This window comes from Sitophilus oryzae, unplaced genomic scaffold (assembly GCF_002938485.1).
Source record: "Sitophilus oryzae breed Bouriz unplaced genomic scaffold, Soryzae_2.0 scaffold_1307_pilon_pilon, whole genome shotgun sequence".
Classification (NCBI taxonomy): Eukaryota; Metazoa; Arthropoda; class Insecta; order Coleoptera; family Curculionidae; genus Sitophilus; species Sitophilus oryzae.
The window spans coordinates 1,711,815-1,734,223 of record NW_022145957.1 but is presented as its reverse complement, the minus strand read 5'-3'; the positions used below and the strand labels follow the sequence as shown (position 1 = coordinate 1,734,223).

Below are 22,409 nucleotides of genomic sequence, written 5' to 3'. Positions count from 1 at the left end.
AACATACGGTTCATAACGACAATTTGACTCGAAGTACCAAGTGTGTGGTATCAAATTATTCGTAAAAAAATTCTTTTTCGAAATATGCTAATGATCCACCCTCGTTCCATTTGAAAAAAAATTATGATATGATCAAAAATTCGATATGGGCATCTTTTAACCGGCCAGGGCAAGACACTAAAATCATTAGACGATCAAATCTACTTTTCCAAGGCTCCTTGATTAAAAATTAGTGTTTTTAACACAGCCATGGCACTCTAGATTGAAATTTAAAATACAATTTGTTTTTAAGCGAATATGTCAAAAGTTGACATATGATACGTCATTCTATTTAGATTGTCATTTTCTATCGAATAAAGTAAAAAAAAATACCGAGGGTGCCATTTAAAAATCAAAAATTGTAGTCATTTCCGGTAAAACAGCAAGTGACAGAAAACAATTGAATACGTCAATCAATCCTAATTTATGTCATCTACTCACATACCAAATCTCATTTTATTATCTAAAAAAATAAAAAAGTAATAGGGGTGAGCCACTTTTAGGACGCACTCGGTATATACGGCGTCGTATAAATTTGCTACCTGCAATGTATGTAGAAAATTCGCTCGGCTTTTTATCGAGTATGTCACATTAAATTCGGATTTCAATTTATTTCATTCTAGGATCGCTTGCGTTCGTCGCCGTCGCTTGGCACTCGTCGCTTGCATCGCTCGTTCATAATCGAGCGATGTCGGTTATTTCAATAATCGAGTACTCGAGCGAATTTTCGCTCGAGTTATCCCATCACTATTTTTAAGGTATTATCATTTAGTATCATTTATTTCATCACTAGGTAGTTGCGAAAGAAAATTATTTCGTAACTAGTTGCGAAATGAAAAATCTTTCAAACCGGTAAAACCGAAGAAGGATTATGAAAAATATCATTTTAAATGTCAAAATTAGAAAACCGTCTCAGCCATGTCTCAGCGTAATGTAGGTTGAAATTTTCCACATCTATTTATAAAATCTGTCCAACGCGTTGGGGAAGATTTCAACAGATAACATCCCAAAAATGGCAGAAAATACAATTTACTTGTGAATTAAAATGACGGACAAGTCTCGCTGTCATACATCCCATGTTGAAGGGACTTTATCTCGTATCGCTGCTATACTTTTTGCCATTTTATATTAATAAATAGATGATGACACAGGGCAAATACTATACAGGGTGGTGCAACTAAAATAAGGTGTATAATATACAAAAAAATACTTATTGACCCGTTTATTAATCTCGTATATCACCTTTCTTTAGTCCAGTAAATTCTTTTTTATATCACACTTTACTAACTTTAACACTTTAACTAAAAATTTATTATAACCTAACTTATATAAATTTCAAATAATAATACAAATAACAAATCTATAAATATGATTTCCTCCTTAAAGCAATACTTATTATAATAAAGTACCCCTCTTATAATTATTCTGTTTTATAATTTATAAATGACCTAACCAAGTAGCACTTTTTTCATCAAATAAGTTCTATGGGGTCTTATAACATCATCGGCTGGAATTGTTGCACATTTGGACGAGCATAAATACTGAAGCAGCGGTATTCTATATTTTCCACAAAAATCTACAAACTTCACGTGTTCTATTCTGTTGTCGAAGAAAACTCCTAAAAATAAAATTAATAGAAATAAAATAACTTTTTATATTAGACGAATTTATGTAGAACTATATTTTTTCTCTAACATATGTACAGGGTGGGTTAAATGCGACGCTTTTAAATGGAAACACCATTTTCTATAGGAGATAGACAAAAACTAATATGGGTGTCTGAAGCTCAATTTTTGTCAAAAACAAGATGGTGAAAACCGCATATCGATATCTGTTACCGTTTCGGAGTTACGGGGTGTTTTTCAAAAATGTGCATGTTTAACAAATCGCTGTAAGTCTTTTGCTATGGAAAATTTTGTATTTTTATGAAATCATTTCCAAAGCACCTTTTTACGTAGAACATAATGGTTTAAGTATATTTTTTTTAAAATTAATAATTTAAGAATTATCAACAGAAAATTTGATTTTTTATATGGGACACCCTGTATATTTTTAATTTATTGAAAAAAATTTAAAATTACCTTTCTAAAAATATAACACACTTGATATTTTGCTCGATTCCTCTTCGAGATATAGAGTATATAAAAATTCGCCTGGCTTTAAATAAGTAGGTTTTGAACGGCACCGGCTGTAATGCAAAAAAATTCTAGCTGTGAGCATCAATTAAAACGAACATACTATTTTTTGTAAACATTATAATTTTATAACAATCTACAATATATTTAACCAACATCAACACATTTAAACTATATCTAATAACAATAAATATAAATAGCAAACCAAGACATGAGATTTTGCTACAGGTGTTCAACATATCAACCGTCTACTGTTATGGACAGACGGGGCAGTTTTTGAACATTTCTCGCGGAATTCATTAACTCAGTGGGGGTGAAAGATACTCTCTCATAACTGCTAAGTATTTCTAATTCTTGTCTAGATTATACGGAAGAATAAGGAACATTTATTCTTCCGCAAATATTCCATAGGATTAGATCCATGGGCACTAAGTCAGGCGGCCTCGACGGCCAACGGCTGGGATCTTGGTTAGCTATTCAATTATTCTCGAAATTGCCTGCAAAAATTTGCTGATAACTTCAGCGTTCAGAGGCGGTGCGTCGTCTTGCTGAAAAAATATGTTTTCGAGTTCCATTAAGGGCATATCATCAATAAGGGGTCCAAAGCCTACTAGTTAAAACGGTAACTTTTAAAAATTCTGTATTTCGAAGGGGATTATAACAAAATATCAAGTGTGCTATATTTTTGGAAAGGTAATTTTAAATTATTTTCAGTTAATTAAAAATATAGAGGGTGTCCCAAATAAAAAATGTATTTTTTCTATTGATAACTCTTAAATTATTAATTTAAAAAAAATAAACTTAAACCATTAAATTCTACGTAAAAAGATGCTTTGGAAAAGTTTTCATAGAAATACAAAATTTTCCATAGCAAAAAAGTTACAGCGAAATGTTAAAAATGCACATTTTTGAAAAACACCCCGTAACTCCGAAACGGTAACAGATATTGATGTGCGGTTTTCACCATCATGTTTTTGATGAAAATTGAGCTCCAGACACCGATATTAGTTTTCGTCTATCTCCTATACAAATGGGTGTTTCCATTTAAAAACGTCGAATTTGACCCACCCTGTACAGGGTGTCCTCTTCTCCCGTGTTTTACAGAGTTTCTCGTTTATGAGTAGAGGTACAAAGATGGCGATTTTCGCATTACTGTGCTACTTTTTTTATGTAATTAAAGAGCACATTATTTTGTCCAACTTTTAACAATGACAGTTTGGTTGTATAATTTAAAAAAGGTGAACAAAAAAGTGACAGTATAAAGAGCAGAATCATTCGATATGACACAGATGTAACAATAAAATGTGTCTGCAAATATTAATTTTTGAGAAATAAAACATCACTAATAAAACGGAATAACCATGTCTCAAAAATCATATATGAGAGTTAAATATGTCTCGCGTTCAGATCTTATGATTATCAAGCTCAATAAAATATACCACTAGAATGCTAGTAGTTCAGAGTATGAAATACTGGATTTAAGGCTTAAAATGGAGGTTAATTTTGAGAACAAGTTAAAATTCTTAATGTCTTGATCAAATATATTGACGGCCATCTAAAAATCCATGATCAAACGGCAATTAATTTGAGTTCCACCGTCGAGGCTAATTGTATTATAAATTCGTACGTTACAAGAATACATTATTGTTTAATCTATAACCTACCTTTGCAGTTAGAATTTACACATCTGTGAGCGGAATTTAAATAACCCAGTAGAGTGGTGGGTATATCGCCTGGTTGAACCTCGATATTGTACAATTTCAATGCCCTGCCAGATAATTCAAGGAGACTAGCTGGTTGATGTTGTATATCACTAACGAAGCGTACAATTAAGGGATTCTCCCTTAGACTAAGCTATAAATAAAATAAAATATGATAAGTATTGTATTATACCGTCTCGTCTGTTGCATCGCGGATCGTAATATAGGGACATAGGGAATCCCATGTAAATTTCAAAAACGTTATATAAAAGATTCCCATTTTAATTTACAGATAAATGAATTTGAAACTTTTTAAAGAACTTTAAAATGAGGCAAATTGTTCATTTTCAATTGCTTCTACGAATTCTTTTTGGAGTTATGGAAAAACTTCTTTCAATTTCTCCATTTTCTTCATGTTACAATTTAACGAGTTCTAAATAATTCTAAATTTGTGTATTGTTTCGTATTGAATCGTATCGTCTCAAACAATGTGTTTATTTATCTACGTAATACAGGGTGCGACTTAAAAGTGGCTTACCCCTATAACTTTTTTATTTTTTCAGTTGAAAAAACGAGATTTGGTATGTTAGTATATGAGATAAATTAGGATTGATTGACATATTCTTGTGATTTTTAAATGACATCATCAGTATTTTTTTACTTTCTATAGAAAATAACACTTCGAATAGAATGACATATCATTAGTGATGGGATAATTCGCTCGAGTACTCGATTATTGAAATAACCGACATCGCTCGATCATGAACGAGCGATGCAAGTGACGAGTTACGGGCGACGAACGCAAGCGATCCTAGAATGAAATAAATTGAAATCCGATTTTAATGTGATATACTCGATAAAAAGCCGAGCGAATTTTCTACATACATTGCAGGTAGCAAATTTATACGACGTTATCCGTTGCGTATCTTGTGCTTGGCGTTAAGGAGCACTTACAACAAGCGACGCGCGACGGGCGAAAAAGCGTATTTTTAAATACGAGCGATATTTCCCTCGAGCGATCAAATTAATCGGTTTTCATGCAGTTTTCCCATCACTACATATCATATGTCAACTTTAGACATCCTACATTTGTAGAATGTAGAATGTTTAGGAGGGGAGTTAATCACCGCGACCCTATAGATCTATTGTGTGTTCCCCTGTCTTGAGTTATAACGAGTTATAACTCATCACACCAGTAGCCAGTATCTGAGACGGCCCCACTGAGCCAGCTCTCCATCCTCGACATCAGCCGTACCAAAGTTCATGGCACGAATGGTCGTCGTCTCGGCGCACTCACTGATAAGGTGTTCGGGTGTTTCCCCATTTTCCCCACAGAATCTGCCGTTGTTTCTCAGCTTCAGCCTACAGAGTTGTTCGTTGAGGAGATAGTGTCCTGTTAGAAACCCCGTGACAATCCGAAGATTGTTATTACTTAAATCAAGGGAAACCTTTGATTTTTCTCGGTCGTAAATTCTGAGGAACTTTTTCGAGTGTCTTAGACCGTTGGAGGACACCCATTCCAAGTTACGGATGGAGTCTTCCAGATTCTTCAGTTCCGCTTTCAGTTGGTTCCCGTTTGGAAAACAGAACGATTCTGGTCCAGTTAGTGGAGTGTTCGCTCCTTTCCTAGCTAGATCATTTGCTGTTTCATTTCCTTCTATCCCTGGGTGAGCAGGCACCCAGAGTAGGTGGACTTTATTTTCTTTACCTAATTTGTTGAGCTTCTCTAGGCATTCTTTGACCAACTTCGAATTGATGGTTACTGAGTTGATCGCGTTAAGTGCTGCTTGACTATCGGATAGGATGGCAATTTCCTGTTTTCGATAGTTTCTATCTAAGATAAATTGTACGCATCTTTCGATAGCGTAAATTGCGTAAATTTCTGCCTGGAGGATACTGGGGTGGGTGCCAGTTGGTTCGGAGTATTTAGTTTTCGGCCCAAATACTCCTATCCCTGTCCCTGCTTTGGTTTTGGAAGCATCAGTATACCACGTTATGGTATGGTCTTTTATATGCTGAGTAAGCGTTTCTTTCTTCCAATCTTTTTTATTACTCAATACTACAGACTACAATGAGTGAGGTGTTTCTCAAAGTTGTAAATTTTGTTGGAGTTGGAGAAGTGTAATTTTCTTTTTGAGGGTGTTCCAAGCCCCTGACCTGAAAATTCTCCCAGTACGGTTTCCGTCAATGACCATTCTAATCATTGTCGCATTGGCATAACTACCGACGACAATATGCAGTGGTGTTAGATCTAGAATGACCTCCATTGCTGCTGTTGGACATGTTCTCATGGCACCTGTGATGCAGATACATGCTAGTCTCTGTACTTTGCACAGGTTTTGCCTTGTTGTACGTTGCTCTAGTTTTGTATACCAAGCAACTGCTCCATAAGTAATCATGGGTCTTACTATCATAGTATACATTCAGCGCAAAATGTTAGGGGCGCAGCCCCACCTATTTCCCGCCAATCTTCTGCATATCATGAGGGCCTTTGTGGCTTTGCTGGTAATGTTCTTAATATGCCTGTTCCAGAGAAGTTTACTATCCAGGGTTATTCTCAGATATTTCACTTGCTGTGATGGCAGTATTTCCTTTCCATCTAGATGGATTCTTTTCAAGTTTTTCAAACTTCGCTTTCTGGTGAATGGCACTACCGCGGTTTTATCTGAGTTGATACTCAGCCCGACAGTTCTGCACCATTTCTCAGCGATGCGGAGTCCTCTTTGGATAATATCACACAGGGTGCCTTCATGTTTCCCCCGTGCAATGATGACTATGTCATCTCCATACCATATGCAGTGTATTCCCGCTAGAGTTAATTCTTCCAGTAGTTCATCCACTACCAAGCTCCACAGTAGGGGGGAGATCACTCCACCTTGTGGAGTTCCTTGCGTTGTTTTAACAACTACAGTTTTGATACCTATCTCAGCCTCTGCTGTTCGTGTTGAGAGCATTTCCCAAAAACCAGCGAATTATCGTACTGTTCACCCCTCTTGTTTCAAGAGATCGTTTGACCACCTTGTGAGGTATATTGTCAAAGGTCCCTGCAATGTCCAAGAAGGCACAAAGTGCTATTTCTTTGCTATCCACGCTTGCCTGTATTAGCTCAGTTAACTGGTACAGAGCAGTTTCTGTGGATCTGCCCGCTCTATATGCATGCTGACTATCGTGCAGTGGTTTAACCTTTAGATGATTTACTCTAATATGGTTGTCCACTACTTTCTCCATCGTTTTTAATATGAACGATGTGATGCTAATAAGTCTAAATGATTTGGGGTTAGCCCAGTCAGTTTTACTTAAGATTACTTTCGCTCTTCTCCAGATGGTTGGTATATATCCCATCGCTAAACTGCTTCTTGTAATTTTTAATAGATGGTGTGTAGCTATTTCCTGACCTTTCATTAGAAGGGCAGGAAAAATCCCATCTATTCCTGCTGTTTTATAAGGCTGAAAGGTGTAAATAGCCCATTTTATTTTTTGTGTTATTACTAGCTTGGCCATCTCCCAGTCTTCCTTGCGAGGATTGAAACATGCGAATGAAATTGTAAAAATTGAAATTGTAACATGCGGTTCATAACGACAATTTGACTCGAAATACCAAACGTGTGGTACCAAATTATTCGTAAAAAATGCTTTTTCCAAATATGTTAATGAACCACCATTGTTCTATTTGAAAAAATTGAGATACGAAATACGAAAACTTGATATAAAATTAAAAATACGATTTAGGCATCTTTTAACCGGCCAAGAAAAGACATGAAAAACATTAGAGGATCAAATCTATTTTTCCAAGGCTCCTTGATTAAAAATTAGTGTTTTTAACGCAGCGATGGCACTCTAGATTGAAATTTAAAATACGATTTTTTTAAGCGAAAATGTCAAAAGTTGACATATGATATATCATTCTATTCAGAATGTCATTTTCTATCGAATGAAGTAAAATTATATCGAGGGTGCCGTTTAAAAATCAAAAGTTGTAGTCATTTCCGGTGAAACAGGAACTGACCAAAAACAATTGAATATATCAATCATTCCTATTTATGTCATATACTGGCATACCAAATCTCGTTTTTTTAATCTGAAAAAATAAAAAAGTTACAGGGGTGAGCCACTTTTGAGACGCACCCGGTATATTTAATTTTTTAAAGATTCTATTATGTTTATAGAGAATATAATTTAGGATATCTTTGACAGATCCTGTAGGAGAAAATCATAATATATTTGCCATATTGTGACATAAACTGTGATTTGTTTGACCAGGATCTGAAACTTTTTAAAGAGTTCTTTAAAAAGTTTTAAATAAGGTTTTTTCTAAAGTAAAATGGGGAACTTTATCATTATTTTTAAAATTTACATGGAATTTCCTATGGCCACGTCAGCGATGCAACACACAGTATAGTATAAACAATGTTTACTAAATAACTAATCATTTCGACGAAAAAAGGCAACATGATTATAAATAAGTATACATATAATAAAATAATTTATCTGTTCTTTTAGTAAGTTTGTGTTAAAAATACTTATTAGTATCCAAATCCAAACAAAGATACAGAAAATTTTATTATTTTAATATTTACTCTAGTACTTACCTCTGATAAATTCCGCAAAGCTATTATTTCTGGAGGTAGCGTTTTTAACTTATTTTTATGGAGGAGCAACGACCTTAAATTATGAAGATTCGCTATGTTGGCCGGAAGCAGCTCAATATTGTTATCACAAAGGACTAATGCTTGAAGGTTTTTCAATTGACCTACTGATAAGGGCACGTCCGAAATATTATTTCCGCCTAGGGATAACACTTGTAAGCTGAAAATAAAATTTAATTACTTTAAAAACGATGTCGAATAGTTAAATTAAATATGTACCAAAGATTTACATGGAATTTTGGTAATACAGGGTGGCGCCTCTCATACGCCGCGGAAGCTCCAAGGAGAACGGTAGTTTATATCGAAATGAAATTTTAGCAACATACGTAGGTCAACTGAAAGCATTTTATAAAAATGTATAAAATTATACAGGGTATCGCCAAAAAAAGTTACATATCAAAGTTGTTTTTTTTTCTAATGGACCACCCTATATATTAATTGATTTTCGGATTCTAGGAAAAAAATAAAGGTGAGTTTTATTAAAGAAACATCTAAAGATGACAACTAAAATCTAAAGATGACAATATTTCATATTTTGTGAAAATGAAGAGTAAATTTTAAATTTCCATAACAGCTACCTAAATTTTAGTTGTAACCATTATAGGTATGTTAAACCAAACTGAAATTTGACCCAAAGTTATACAGGGTGAGTCAAAATTAATATGAAACATTAGTCACTTTTAAAAGCAAATTACTCCTTTATTTTAAATGGAACACCCAGTATATTTTTCCGGTGTTCAATGGGGCATTTATATATCTTCAAAATATTATTAAGGTTGCCTACCTCGCCAACAAAGATTCAAAATACTATTAAGGTTGCCTACCCCTCAAACAAAGATTTTCCTAGATATTTTAATTTTTATGATTTTGATGATATGGCTGTGCGACAAGTTGGACTAATTAGACAACTATATTGAAGTAACGTCAGACATATCACAACCACCTAGATTTTATCAAATAATAAAGATCTACTCAGGTCTAGTCATGTAAATGAAAATATCTAGGAAAATCTTTGTTTGAGGGGTAGGCAACCTTAATAGTATTTTGAATTTTGAGACATTAATTCTCCACTGAATACCGGAATAATATACTGGATGTTCCATTTAAAATAAAAGAGTAACATGCTTTTAAAGGTGACCAATGTTCAATATTAATTTTGTCTCACCCTGTATAACTTTTTGAATCAAGTTTTAATTTGATTTAAAGAACAATACTTAATTTAACTACGTATTAGGCTATACTGGGTAAAGTATTCCATTACAAAAAACACAACTTTGATATGTAACTTTTTTGGGAGACACCCTGTAGAACTCTCTATATTTTCAAAAAGTGCTTTGAATTAACCTATACAGGGTGGTCCGAATTGTATTCCGGAAACTTCGGTAGCATATTCTACAGATAAAAATAAGTAAAAAAGTTCGTATAAATGTAGGTTCTAAAATGCTTAGTTTCGGAGATACAGGGTGTAGAAATTTCATTTTTATTTCGATTTTTTCCAAATAATTTCTGAAGTAACGTCAATATTTGGATGGAAATGGGTGTCTGGGGTTTTTTTGACATGAGAAATTTGATTTTGATGTCAATATGACTCCTACTGGTAGAGGGCGCCACCTACATGTGTTTTAACTGTTTTGAAGCGTAATAACTTTTTGTCCATACCTGTATAAAACTACCGAGAGGAAAAATATCTCTGTGATTTTTTACGTAAAAAATATCTCTTTGTAAAAATCGCTACGAGTAACCGTTCTCAAGATATTTAGAATGGAAACAGTCAATACATGCCATTATTGACGAGTTGCTTCCTACAACAGTAACCATGTTTAAAATTTATTTATTTACTTATAGCTAGTACCTAATTGTTTTCTTCCTTTTTAGTCTAAATTCAGTGTGTGTTAAAGTTATTAATTGTACTTCCTTAATTGTTAGTTTGTAGTTTTACTTGTTTACTAATACTTATGATCATAAAGTAAAATTTTATCACTAAAATATTAGAAAAAAAATATTTTTTTGCTTTTTCCATTAGATTATAGTCTATTTTTATTTAAATTTGTGCAGAGACCCAACCTCCTGGATTTAGAAACAGGGAGGGGGGCAACAGTAAGCATACCTTTTGGCGATGATGGTCGTTATTTATTATTAACAAAACTTTTTGCGCGCTTTTTACTTTGGTTGAAAAAGTTTTTTTTAAATTTTTGTTGAGACCCCAAATTGTACGTCGGCGATTTAAATTTTTATATTTTTTTGAAGCCAGTGGTATCGGCATTTAAAAAATAAAGTAGGTACTCAAACTTTATATATTTTTTTTCTTGACATCTTGGCCCAGGCTAACTGATCATGTTTAATTTATGTCAACGATGACAGGTATTGATAATTTCGATTCCAAATATCTCGAAAACCAATACTACTACTATAGTAGCGATTTTTACCCAGAGACATTTTTTACGTAAAAAACTTCGAAATTGTATATTTTTTACTCAGTAGTTTTATACAGGTAAGGACGAAAGTTATTACTCTTCAAACCAGTCAAAAAATATGTAGGTGGCGCCCTCTACTAGTAGGAGTCATATTGACATCAAAATCAAATTTCTCATGTCAAAAAACTCCCATACACTAATTTTCATCCAAATATTGATGTTACTTCATAAATTATTTGGAAAAAATCAAAATAAAAATGAAACTTCTACACCCTGTATTTCCGAAACTAAGCATTTAAGGACATACATTTATACGAACTTTTTTACTTATTTTTATCTGCAGAATATGCTGCCGAAGTTTCAGGAATACAATTCGGATCACCCTGTATATGCTCACAAAATTTCATTTCAATACAAACTGTCGATCTCCCTGGAGCCTCGGCGGCGTATGAGAGGCGCCACCCTGTATAAAAAATTATTAATTTTATTTATTTTTTTAATAAAATCAATTTATCTTTTGTCGATTTGTAATTTGGAAAACAGGTATTGATACTAAAAATAATCAATACAAATAATATAGATAGTAGAGAAATGGTCAAATATTCAAATATAGACTTTAGATATCTCTGCTCTTCCACTTAACTCTAGTTATCTATTTTATCTATTATTACAGTAATATTACTATAACAACTAATATAATGGACTAATATAATCAGATGATAAAAATGCCTAAATAAACCTAATAATAGGTAAATAACTAATCTTTGTTGAACTTGTCATTATATTGAGGTTTGCATAGGTACTTCTTTACTTTAATGTTATAATTGTAGCCCCGTACTCCAAAAAATCTATTTGCCGAAAAAATGTTAACGCGTAATTAGGGTGTTGTTGGGTGCAATAACATTCAATAACTCAACTTTCTCAGATATTCAACTCTCCCGAAACAATATTTTATAGTTTGACAGTTTCTCACACCAACTTGATCAAAAGCAAATATGGATTCAAGCAGCTCGACGAAACAAATGAGTAAACAAAGTGCTCATTACATCATCAAAAAATTAAATAGGCATATACTATGAGAGGATAAAATATAATTTTCAATATTAATACTTTTTTAATCAACTAATGCTTAAATGTTTTATAAACATCTTCTTAAATTATAATTATGTACCTTTAAAAAATTTCGTTATAGCCGAAATAGCCCCAGTTATGACCCTACTAACAAAACCGGTGCGTAAAACTATGCTTGCTACCGTATTTAAACACATCTAAAAAGTTTTTTTCGCTAGAATAATAAATTATAATTCAAGTTAGACATTCTGAAGATATCAAGATATTTACTTTTTACTTTTATTTTTAGAATTTTCACATATTATACTTTTAGAATAATTATTATATAACAAATGTTACGTACTCCCTATTTAAACCCGTGTATTTGTATACCGGGTGCGTCTCAAAAGTGGCTCACCCCCTATAACTTTTTTATTTTTTCAGATAAAAAAACGAGATTTGGTATGTTAGTACATGACACAAATTAGGATTGATTGACGTATTCAATTGTTTTTGGTCACTTCCTGTTTCACCGGAAATGACTACAACTTTTGATTTTTAAATGGCACCCTCTGTATTTTTTTACTTTATTCAATAGAAAATGACATTCTGAATCTAATGACATATCATATGTCAATTTTTGACATTCTCGGTTAATAAAAAATTGTATTTTAAAATTGTAGAGTAGCAATGGCTATGTTAAAAACACTAATTTAAGAATTGATTAAGATCAAGGAGAAATGAGATAAGAATTAATTAAGAATTGATTAAGATCCTTGGTTAAGATCAAGGAGCCTTGGAAAAATAGATTTGGTCGTCTAATGGTTTTAGTGTCTTGTCCTGGCCAGTTAGAAAATGCCCAAATCGTATTTTTTATCATATTTTTTCAAATTGAGCGAGGGTGGCTCATTAGCATATTTGGAAAAATTCATTTTTTACGCATAATTTGATACCACACACTTGGTATTTCGAGTCAGATTTTCGTTACGAACTGCAAGTTATAATTTCAAATAAACCTTATGCAAAAATGTCAAAAGTTGACATATGATATGTCATTCTATTCAGAATTTCATTTTCTATCGAATAAAGTAAAAAAATACAGAGGGTGCCATTTAAACATCAAAAGTTGTAGTCATTTCCGGTGAAACAGGAAGTGACCGAAAACAATTGAATACGTCAATCAAACCTAATTTACGTCATATACTAACATACCAAATCTTTTTTTTTAACTGCAAAAATAAAAAAGTTATAGGGGTGATCCACTTTTAAGACGCACCCGGTATACCGATTGTTTACAATATTTTCCGATGGTGGCAGCACCGCACTAGCTTGGTGCGTTCGCTTATATTATGACAATTCGATTGGGGTAGGGGAGAAGGGGGCAGGTCCGGACACCTTTTTTCAAACTGCTGTATATTCATTGATTTCTTACATAACGATTTGCAAAAAATATGATGAGTAGAGCTATGTTCACTTCATAGTGTCCTGTGAAATCTAATCAAAGCACTTAATAATTTTTTATAAAAAAAAATGTTTTGTAAAATTATGTAATTGTGAAGTTGCCCCATGATGGGGCAGTTTCGGACGTGGCCGGGGCAGTTTCGGACAAGTTTATTTTTTTAAGAACCTTTTCAAAATTAAAATTATTAAACAAGAAAAATACAAAATTAGTAGGTATTTATAATTTTATTGAACATTGTAACCAAAAAAATTTACATTAAATTGAAGATAGGATGCCATCCTTGATGTTCCTGGTGTTGCTGAGGGTTTAGCCAACTTTGACACAACATCCTTTCTTTCAACAGTAGAAATATCTTTAATTTGTGGAAATACAAATCCCCGCGGTGACTTCTTCAAGAATGTCACTTGGAACTCATCGTCTCCTAGTACTTCAACTACTTTTCCAACATAATGTACTACTCGTTTTTTTGTCGCGAACTTCACTAACACATAGTCCTTCTCAAGGATTTTTTCATCATGCAAAAGTTCATTAATCTGGCCATTGTTATCTTCAAAATCTAAGTCGATGTCAGAATCAGATAAATCGTTTTTAAAGCTCTTGCCTATGAAATTTGATGGCATGTCTGTATCAGAATCAGAGGAAGAAATATCATCTAGAACCTGCCGTTTAGTCCTATATTTCTTCTTCTTTGATTTGCCATTTTGTGTTTTCTTTTCTGTAATTTCTGACACCAGTTTTCTCTTAGTATCAGTTTTTTTCAGCTTCAACTGTCTTATTCTTTCCAATTCATCAATTCTGTTCTTTTCAGGAGTGCTGGTGTATATTCTTGACTTTCCTACTCTAGATTTCCTGGTAGTTTTTCGAGGACAAGCCTTAGGTAATGGTTTTACATCAATAGGCTTTACAGTCACCATGGATAGAATTTTAATCCTTGGTTTGGTAGCTTCATCTACAATGTCTTCAATAATATTTCTGGCCATTGCTTCCACATCATGGTCTTGCACTTCATTATTGAAGTTGGACTGAACAACAAGGCTTGTATCGGGACGATCTGTAGCAAACGAGGCACAGAAATCGTCATCTGTATATGCTAATGAGTTGATAGGCCATAACCCAGTGCTCTTAAAACTACTAATAATGTTATAAGGAGTGAATGTTTGCAAATACGGCTGAGCTGTCAACTTAGCAACATCATAAATGGTAATCGGTTTACCAGGGTTTGACAGTATGAAGTCATTGAAAGATGCCTTACACTTGGCTTTGAAAGGACCAAACACTGCCTTGTCCAGGGGCTGCATCCGATGGGTGCAGTGCGGAGGGAACGACAGCAATACAATTCCATGCTCTCTTGCATATAAAATGGCATTTAGGGAGACGTGTGTCTCATGATTGTCCATCAAGATCAGAATCCTATTCAAGGGATTGCAATTTGTATGTGTCTTAATATGCTCTAACAATTTCAGAAATATATTCGCAGACATCCATCCAGATTTCTCAGCAAATCCAACGGCTCCTGGAACAGCACCGTACAAAAACTGATCCTTCATTCTGATACGTGGGAAGATGTAAAGAGGTGGAATTGACCCACCAACTGCTGAAATTATTCCGCACATTGTGACTAGAGATCCCCGCTCGGCAGATACACACTGTCCAACTGCTTTGGAACCTATTTCCGCTATAACTCTCGGTGCTTGGAGAACAGTTGTAATACCTGTTTCATCTATATTCCAAATACGGTCAGGTGAAAAACTGTATTTAGCCTGTACTTCTGCATAGTTTTTGAAGAATTCGTCCACATTAGTTTTGTTGAAAGCCGAAGCTCTTGCTATGCTTGTATTTTCGGGTTTGCGGTTGGAAAGCCTTGGATGACGTTTCATAAAAGATTGCATCCAGTCAATCCCTGCTGTTTTGTTAATCTCCCAACTTTTTGGACATTTTTTAGCCAACTTAGTGGCGTATTCAAAAGCCAATTCACGGCAAAGTTTATATGTCAACCCGTAACATATTTTTGAACACTTTATGAGATACAACTCTAACTCAGCTTCCTCATTTTGAGAAAAAACTTGCCGTGTGGCGTATTTTGATACACTGTCCTGTTCTGCTGTATCATCACCCTCATTTCCTGAATCACTGGCGTCATCGTTGAGCCTCTTCTTAGCTTTGGCGACACTATCGAAGAGTGTGGATTTCGGTATATTGAATGTAATGGCAGCAGCTCTTAGAGACATGGTTTTGTTGATTACATTTCGTACTGCGTCTTTTAAGACATTACTTGGAATTTCTGGTCGGTTGGGTCGTTTTTTTTTGTACGTTCGCACCATCCTGCAAATAAAAAGGAATGTAGGTAAGTATTTTTACAGCCCTTAGAACCTGGTATAACTCGATAGAATAAACAAAGAAACAAGAAAATACCATAATTTCACGTTTTATCCTTGTCACAAACATGGGGCAGATTCGGACAGTGTCCGAACCTGCCCCACATCAATTGTCCGATTCTGCCCCAGGTGCACCTGACTGCATTTTATTAGTACAATATCTACAAACATGCGAAACCAATATACTTTTGTGAGGTTAGGTACATAAAAATCAGGTCTCTTTCTAGTGAAATCATTTAATCTTACCTGACTTTCAAAACTTGGGTACAGGACCTTACTAGCAGACACGTTGACCTTATAGCACAAACGACTTATCAACACTTTGGCATATAACGTTTGCAATTTGCAATTTATCGGAACATAATTTTCTTGCAACTTCTATTAATGATACACTGATGTGATTGGCCGGGATTGGTTATTCTAGAATTATTATTTGGCGGTAAATTTGAATTGTCCGGAGGTGCCCCATGTCCGAACCTGCCCCCTTCTCCCCTACTCTTTTTAAATTTTAACTGATACTTTGGGTTTTAAGACGATCAGAGACAAAATATTTTATTTATATTACTTTTTATTAGATTAATATATTATTTCTTTTTAATATTCACAAAAAAAAGTATAAATAGTAAATAAACAGGGTTACAATTTGAAAACGAACAGTATTTAATATTGCCTCTACCAATGATAGTATGAAGATTTGGCGAAACACGTCAATTTACATATCAAGGGGGACAATTTTTGAGGCATTTGTTGTCGTATTACTTTCAACCCCTTGACCCCGAGGGCACCTACCCCTAAAATTTTAAATAGCAACCCCTATTTCTTTTACCATTTTTGTGTTTCTTATAGAATTCTACATAAATTGCATTTTTTTTTGAGAATTTTATAAGGAACACAAAAATGGTAAAAAAAATAGGGGTTGTCATTTAAAATTTTAGGGGTAGGTGCCCTGGGGGTCAAAGGGTTGAAACTAACACGACATCAAATGCCTCAAAAATTGTCTCCCTTGATATGTAAATTGAGGTTTTTTTGCCAAATTTTCATACTATCATCGGTAGAGGTAATATTAAATACTGTTCGTTTTCAAATTGTCACCCTGTATAATAAAACTTCATTACTACTTACTGTTTTAATCTCCATATAGAGTTCGATATATTTTCCATGTTATTTCCTCCTAAATAGAGAAATTTTAAGTTGGGGAAATTTAAAATTTGGTCTGGAAAATACTTGATATCGTTCCCACTTAAGTTTAGCTCTTTTAACGAGCTGCATTCGGTAAACTCCTTTGGCAACGTATCATTCCTTAATCTATTATTTTTCAAAATTAAATTAGACAGTTGGCAATACTGGAAAATATCCGGCAAAATAGTTAATCCGTTATTACTAATATCCAATATTCTAATATTTGTAAATCTGAAACGAACAATAAAAAATAACTATTACAGAAATTATTTCAGTTTCAAATGAGTTACCTATGTATATTCCCAGGCATCACACTTAATTCATTATGATGTAATATTATGTTTTCTACTTCTTCACATTGTTTTGGATTATTCTGAAGATATTCGTCCAAGTAATTCTCAACACTTTCTGGACTCTTTAATAAATAAGCTAGATCTATAGTGACCACGAGGAAGATCACCCAAGAGATGGGTTGATCAAACTAAAGACCTAATCGGCCAAGGCCTTCATGAAACCGTCAGCATGGCTCAAAACAGAGCGGACTGGCACAATACGATAAAAACCGCTACAGGAACATCATAGTCACTAATCCCTCTTCAGGGAAACGGACCAAAGAGAGATGTGGGGAGGCAATGTGCACAATTTAAAATTATTTTGAAATATACAGGATGTTTCAGAACTAAGATCCATACTAAAGTTACATTTTTTCTTATGGAACACTCGGTATTTTATTTCATTTTTGGATTCTTGGGCCCAAAAAAAGTCATTTATTATAAGGGTTAAATATGTTTAAAATCTATGGTTTTTGAGATATTTAAAGATATTTAAATATGCATGCTACAATAGAATAAATTATTAACACCCTGCACATTACTTTTTAGAATTAATTTTTGTGCAGTGAGTTTAAAGGTAGAGAAATAAACTTTACTAAAAAATGTTATTGCTTCCATAAATTTATACAGGGGTACCAAAAATTTGCTGATCTATTTTAAGGGTTTATTTTATATAAAAAAACTTTTTTATTTCAAATGCAACACCCTGTATTTTTAAAATAAATCGAAGCACATTCAAATGTTCTTTCAAACTATATTAGGGTTTTCTATACCTATCTATCTCAGATTTTGAATAAAAAGCGATTTTTAAATAAAATAGCAATCAAGATGGCTGGGGTCGCCATGGCAATTTTCTAGTGACAGTAACTATTTTCAAATTCGACATTAGTTTATGGACATTATTATTTATAAGTTTGAGTTTTTTTATAACCTTTTTTTATTATTATTTATGAGTTATGAGTTTACTTAAATTTACCTACAATTGTTTAATAAGTAAGTATTCATTATTTTATCAAGAAAATAAAGTAGAATCTGCTGGTGGAACGAATGGATATGTTACTAGTGATTTTATTTTTATATTTTGTTAGGAAAATTGCTTCTTAGCCTCAAGAGCTTATGCTCAAAGATACTCAAATAGGAATCTTCCAGATAAGTGTTCCTGTGAAAAACTACTTGTCCTATTTCGGAGGGCTGGTATGTGTCGTTTATAAAAAAAAACCTATCGTAGGCAGAAACCTGTCGTTGGAAGTGAAGAAAATGAATTTGCCGTAACTGGTTCTTTTATAGAAAATCTATATATCTACAAGTCATCGTAAAATAAATCAAAGAACTACTTCTTCGTTTTTGTTGATAGAATAAGAGAATAGAAGATAAATACATATTTAATTAATATTATTTATTAAACTACTGTACGCAAATTAAATAAAAGTAAACTGGTTTAAACTTAAATAAATCCATAAACAAATTTCCATTTTGAAAATACCTACTGACACTAGAAATTTGCCATGACGACACTAGCCCTCTTGGTTGCCATTTTATTGAAAAATTGCTCTTTATTCAAAATCTGAGCTAGAGAGGTATAGAAAATCCTAATACATTTTGAAAGAGCATTTAAATTTGCTTCGATTTATTTAAAAAAATACAGGGAGTTGCATTTGAAATAACGAAGTTTTTATGCAAAATAAATATTTAAAATAGACCAGCAATTTTTAATACCCCTGTATACATTAAACGAAGCAATCAAATGTTTCAGTAAAGTTTATTTTTTTGACTTAAAAGTCAGCATAAGAATTAATTCTGAAAAACAATGTACAGGGTATTGACAATGTTTTTTATTATAGAATGCTGAATAAAATATTTAAATATCTTTAAATATCTCAAAAACCAAAGCTTGTAAGTATATTAAACCCTTATAATAAATGTCTTATTTTATGTCCTAGAATTCAATAATGAAATAAAATACCGGGTGTTCCATAAGAAAAAAATATAACTTTGGTACGGATCTTAGTTCTGACACACCCTGTACATTTTAAAATAATTTTAAATTATGCACATTGTCTTCCCACATATACCCATGAAATATTTAGTTTCTAGACCTTTCCGTTTTGGTATAATCAACCAAGGCGAATAAACCTGTATTTATATTATGGATTTGTAATTAATATATAAAAATAATACATTTTATTTGTTTTTCTTTCTTGTCGGTTAGTGTATTAATATAAATATATTATAGGCTTGGTGTATTTCAGTTGATTTCAAAAAATTGCGACCGCAGCGCTCTATACTGCAGAAACCAGAAATTTTCGCTATGCATTTCACGCCGCGCCGGCCGTACCGATTACAATGCATATTGATCGCATTAAAATGATATTGAAATCGTGGCTTTGTCATAATATTTAAGCATTTTCGTTTTTTGCTAGTGCAGTTATTGAAAACATAAAACACTCAGGTACGCGAGGTTTGTGTGATGTAACGTTGTTTCGGGTAGTAAAAATTAAGTGAAAAAGAACACGAACTAGGCGTCGCACAGTGGGGCCGATTGCCATTTTTGCGGCCAGAACCTTATAAAACAGAAGTTGCTTTTTCAAAAAGTTTTGATGATCATAGAATACAGAAAAGACCGAAATATTATATTATGCACAGAAAAAAATTTGGGATGCAGATCTGTAACCAGTGAAGTAATGGCGAAGGTTTAGTTCTATCGTGTATAATAATTGCAATTTGTAGGGCCCGAATAATAAGTAAAATTTCTTGGTTAATTTTTAAATACAATTAATTTTTTGCATTTTTTATAAAAGTACAATACTACTTGACTATTTCTAGCTATATTTAAAAAAAAACTTTTTTACTGATGCATACTAAATTAATTAATAAATTAGTATAATATAAGAAATAAAATATGCTATTTAACCTTGAGTTTTGTTGAGTGCCCAAAGTTGCCCAATTTATTGGCTGATGTTTTTTGAAAGATTGGACATTACCCTTCATGTATTTGTTACCAACTTGCGCAACTTTGCGCAACTTTAAAAAAAAATATTTTTAAATGGAAGTATGTCCCTGGTACTTTGAGTAATAGATACTATAGGTCTTTATGATTTATTTAGATTAAATTCGTGTGATTTTAATAAAATCTGATACTCATGATTCGCCTGTAATCAATCACATAATTAGGGGGTCCAAGAGTCCTAGACCCTTCAGTCCCACCCTACCTCAAATCTACAAATTTTGTGGGTTTTAACTGAATTAATGCTTAGATCGAGGCTTAGATAATATACAATGTCCCCACTCCTTTGCTATCTTTTTAATGGAATAACATGGAGATTTGAAGTAAGGCAATATGTTTAAAAATATTACGTTTTAGTCTAAATATGACAGTTTAAAATTTCAAGATGGCGGCTTAACTTATTAAAATATCCACACGTAAATTCAAACTATGATATGTACTAAAATAATGAACCGATTTTAAAAATTTAAGCATTTAAACAAATTATTTTTAAACACATTACATTACGCTAAATTTAAAATTCCGGCACCCAAAACCACCCTTCCCGAAATGGTTATTAAAACTTTTGGAAGCCCCTCATCATCCGGAATTAATTTTTAGATGCTTGCCTGTAATAGGTACTCGAAAAATCTAGCCCATACTTTCTTGATTACGTGCCGACTACTCATTTTGAGACATGTGAGACCACGATTGAAAATAATTATTTTTTTACTTCTTCAAAACTAGAATCCAAAAACAATATTTATTTTTTTATCAAAGTTGTTGGTTACATACGGATAAAAAAATATATCAAACAGACCGATAAACAGACAGACAGACACACAGACATGCCACAAGACAACAATATTCGAAATGGCTTGCAAGGCAAAAATGTAAAAGTTTTGTCATCCGGCTATTTTTTCTAACATTATATTGATGAGCTAATATGCTGGGTATATACGTGAACTATAATTTAATTAACTAAAATTTTGAAGATTGACTACCTAGAAATTCAATTAAGCAAAAACTGTTAAATTCTATATATTTTTGGTTGATTCATATATCTTTGAAGGTTTTGACCAACGATTCTTCAATCGGCCCCACCGTGGCGTCGTAACAAGTTCAAAAGTTAATAAAATTGTCGGAAAAATGTTTAACCCGTAAAGGAAAGTGTAATTAAGGCATCGTTGGGTGTAATAACATTCAATAACTCAACTTTCCCGAAAGAACATTTTAAAGCTTTAAAGCTTCTCTCACCTATTTGATCAAAAGCAAAAATGGACTCAAGCAGTTCGACGAAACAAGTAAGTCAACAAAGTGCTTATTACATAATAAAAAAATTAAATATGCATATACTATGAGGATAAAATATTATTTAAACAATATTAACAGTATACATACTTCTTTTTAATCAACTAGTGCTTAAATTTTTCATGGACGCGTTTTAAAATTATAATTATGTACCTTTAAAATTTTTTGTTACAGTCCAGATAGCCCTAGTTATGTCCCAACTAGCAAAACCGGTGCATAACACTATGATCGCTACCGTAGTTGAAGCAGCCAGCGCACTACCTGTCGTGGTATTGCTAATCTTGAAAGGTTTATTAGTAGAGCAATGAATTATAATACACGTTAGACCTTCTAAACATATCAAAAGGCTTACATTTTTATTTTTTTTAGAATTTTCGCAAATTGAACTTACTAATACTTTTCAAGTAATATAACAATTTTTTTGTGTACTCGCTATTTAAACCCGTGTATTTGTTTAGTCGGCTATTTACGGTATTCTTCGATGCTGTCAGCACCAGCGCACAGTGGTTCAGAATTTGAAAAAGCTGCGAGTTGCAAATTTAGTATATTTAACACATTTATTATTGATACCAGACCTTAATCTACCTTTACTTAAAATGGTTTTGACCAATAACGCATAAAAACATATTTACAGCGTTTTGCTTCTCTTGTTTTGTGACCTATTTTTAAAGATTTTTGAAATGCAGTGTTGAGAAGTGGCTTCAGTGTTTTCTACGTAAAAAGTTCATTCGATAGTACCGCATTTGAAACAAAATATTTTTCTGTGTAGAATATATCAGTATA

The 22,409-nt window shown here is 33.0% G+C and overlaps 2 protein-coding genes across 2 annotated transcripts; both read right to left on the bottom strand.

Moving 5' to 3' along the window:
* Nucleotides 1–1,246: 1,246 nt before the first annotated feature.
* LOC115874885 (leucine-rich repeat-containing protein 58) lies at nt 1,247–21,004 on the bottom strand. Its single transcript, XM_030890184.1, has 6 exons — nt 20,945–21,004; nt 17,291–17,481; nt 16,944–17,231; nt 8,464–8,680; nt 3,839–4,028; nt 1,247–1,657 (listed from the first exon to the last, which is right to left on the bottom strand). The coding sequence occupies exons 1-6, from the start codon at nt 21,002–21,004 to the stop codon at nt 1,488–1,490; spliced, it is 1,116 nt and encodes a 371-aa protein (XP_030746044.1). The 3' UTR covers nt 1,247–1,487.
* Nucleotides 13,560–16,310, bottom strand: LOC115874924. Its single transcript, XM_030890223.1, has 2 exons — nt 16,068–16,310; nt 13,560–15,768 (listed from the first exon to the last, which is right to left on the bottom strand). Exon 2 carries the CDS (start codon nt 15,765–15,767, stop codon nt 13,671–13,673), a length of 2,097 nt encoding a protein of 698 aa, XP_030746083.1. The 5' UTR covers nt 15,768; nt 16,068–16,310; the 3' UTR covers nt 13,560–13,670.
* Nucleotides 21,005–22,409: the final 1,405 nt, after the last annotated feature.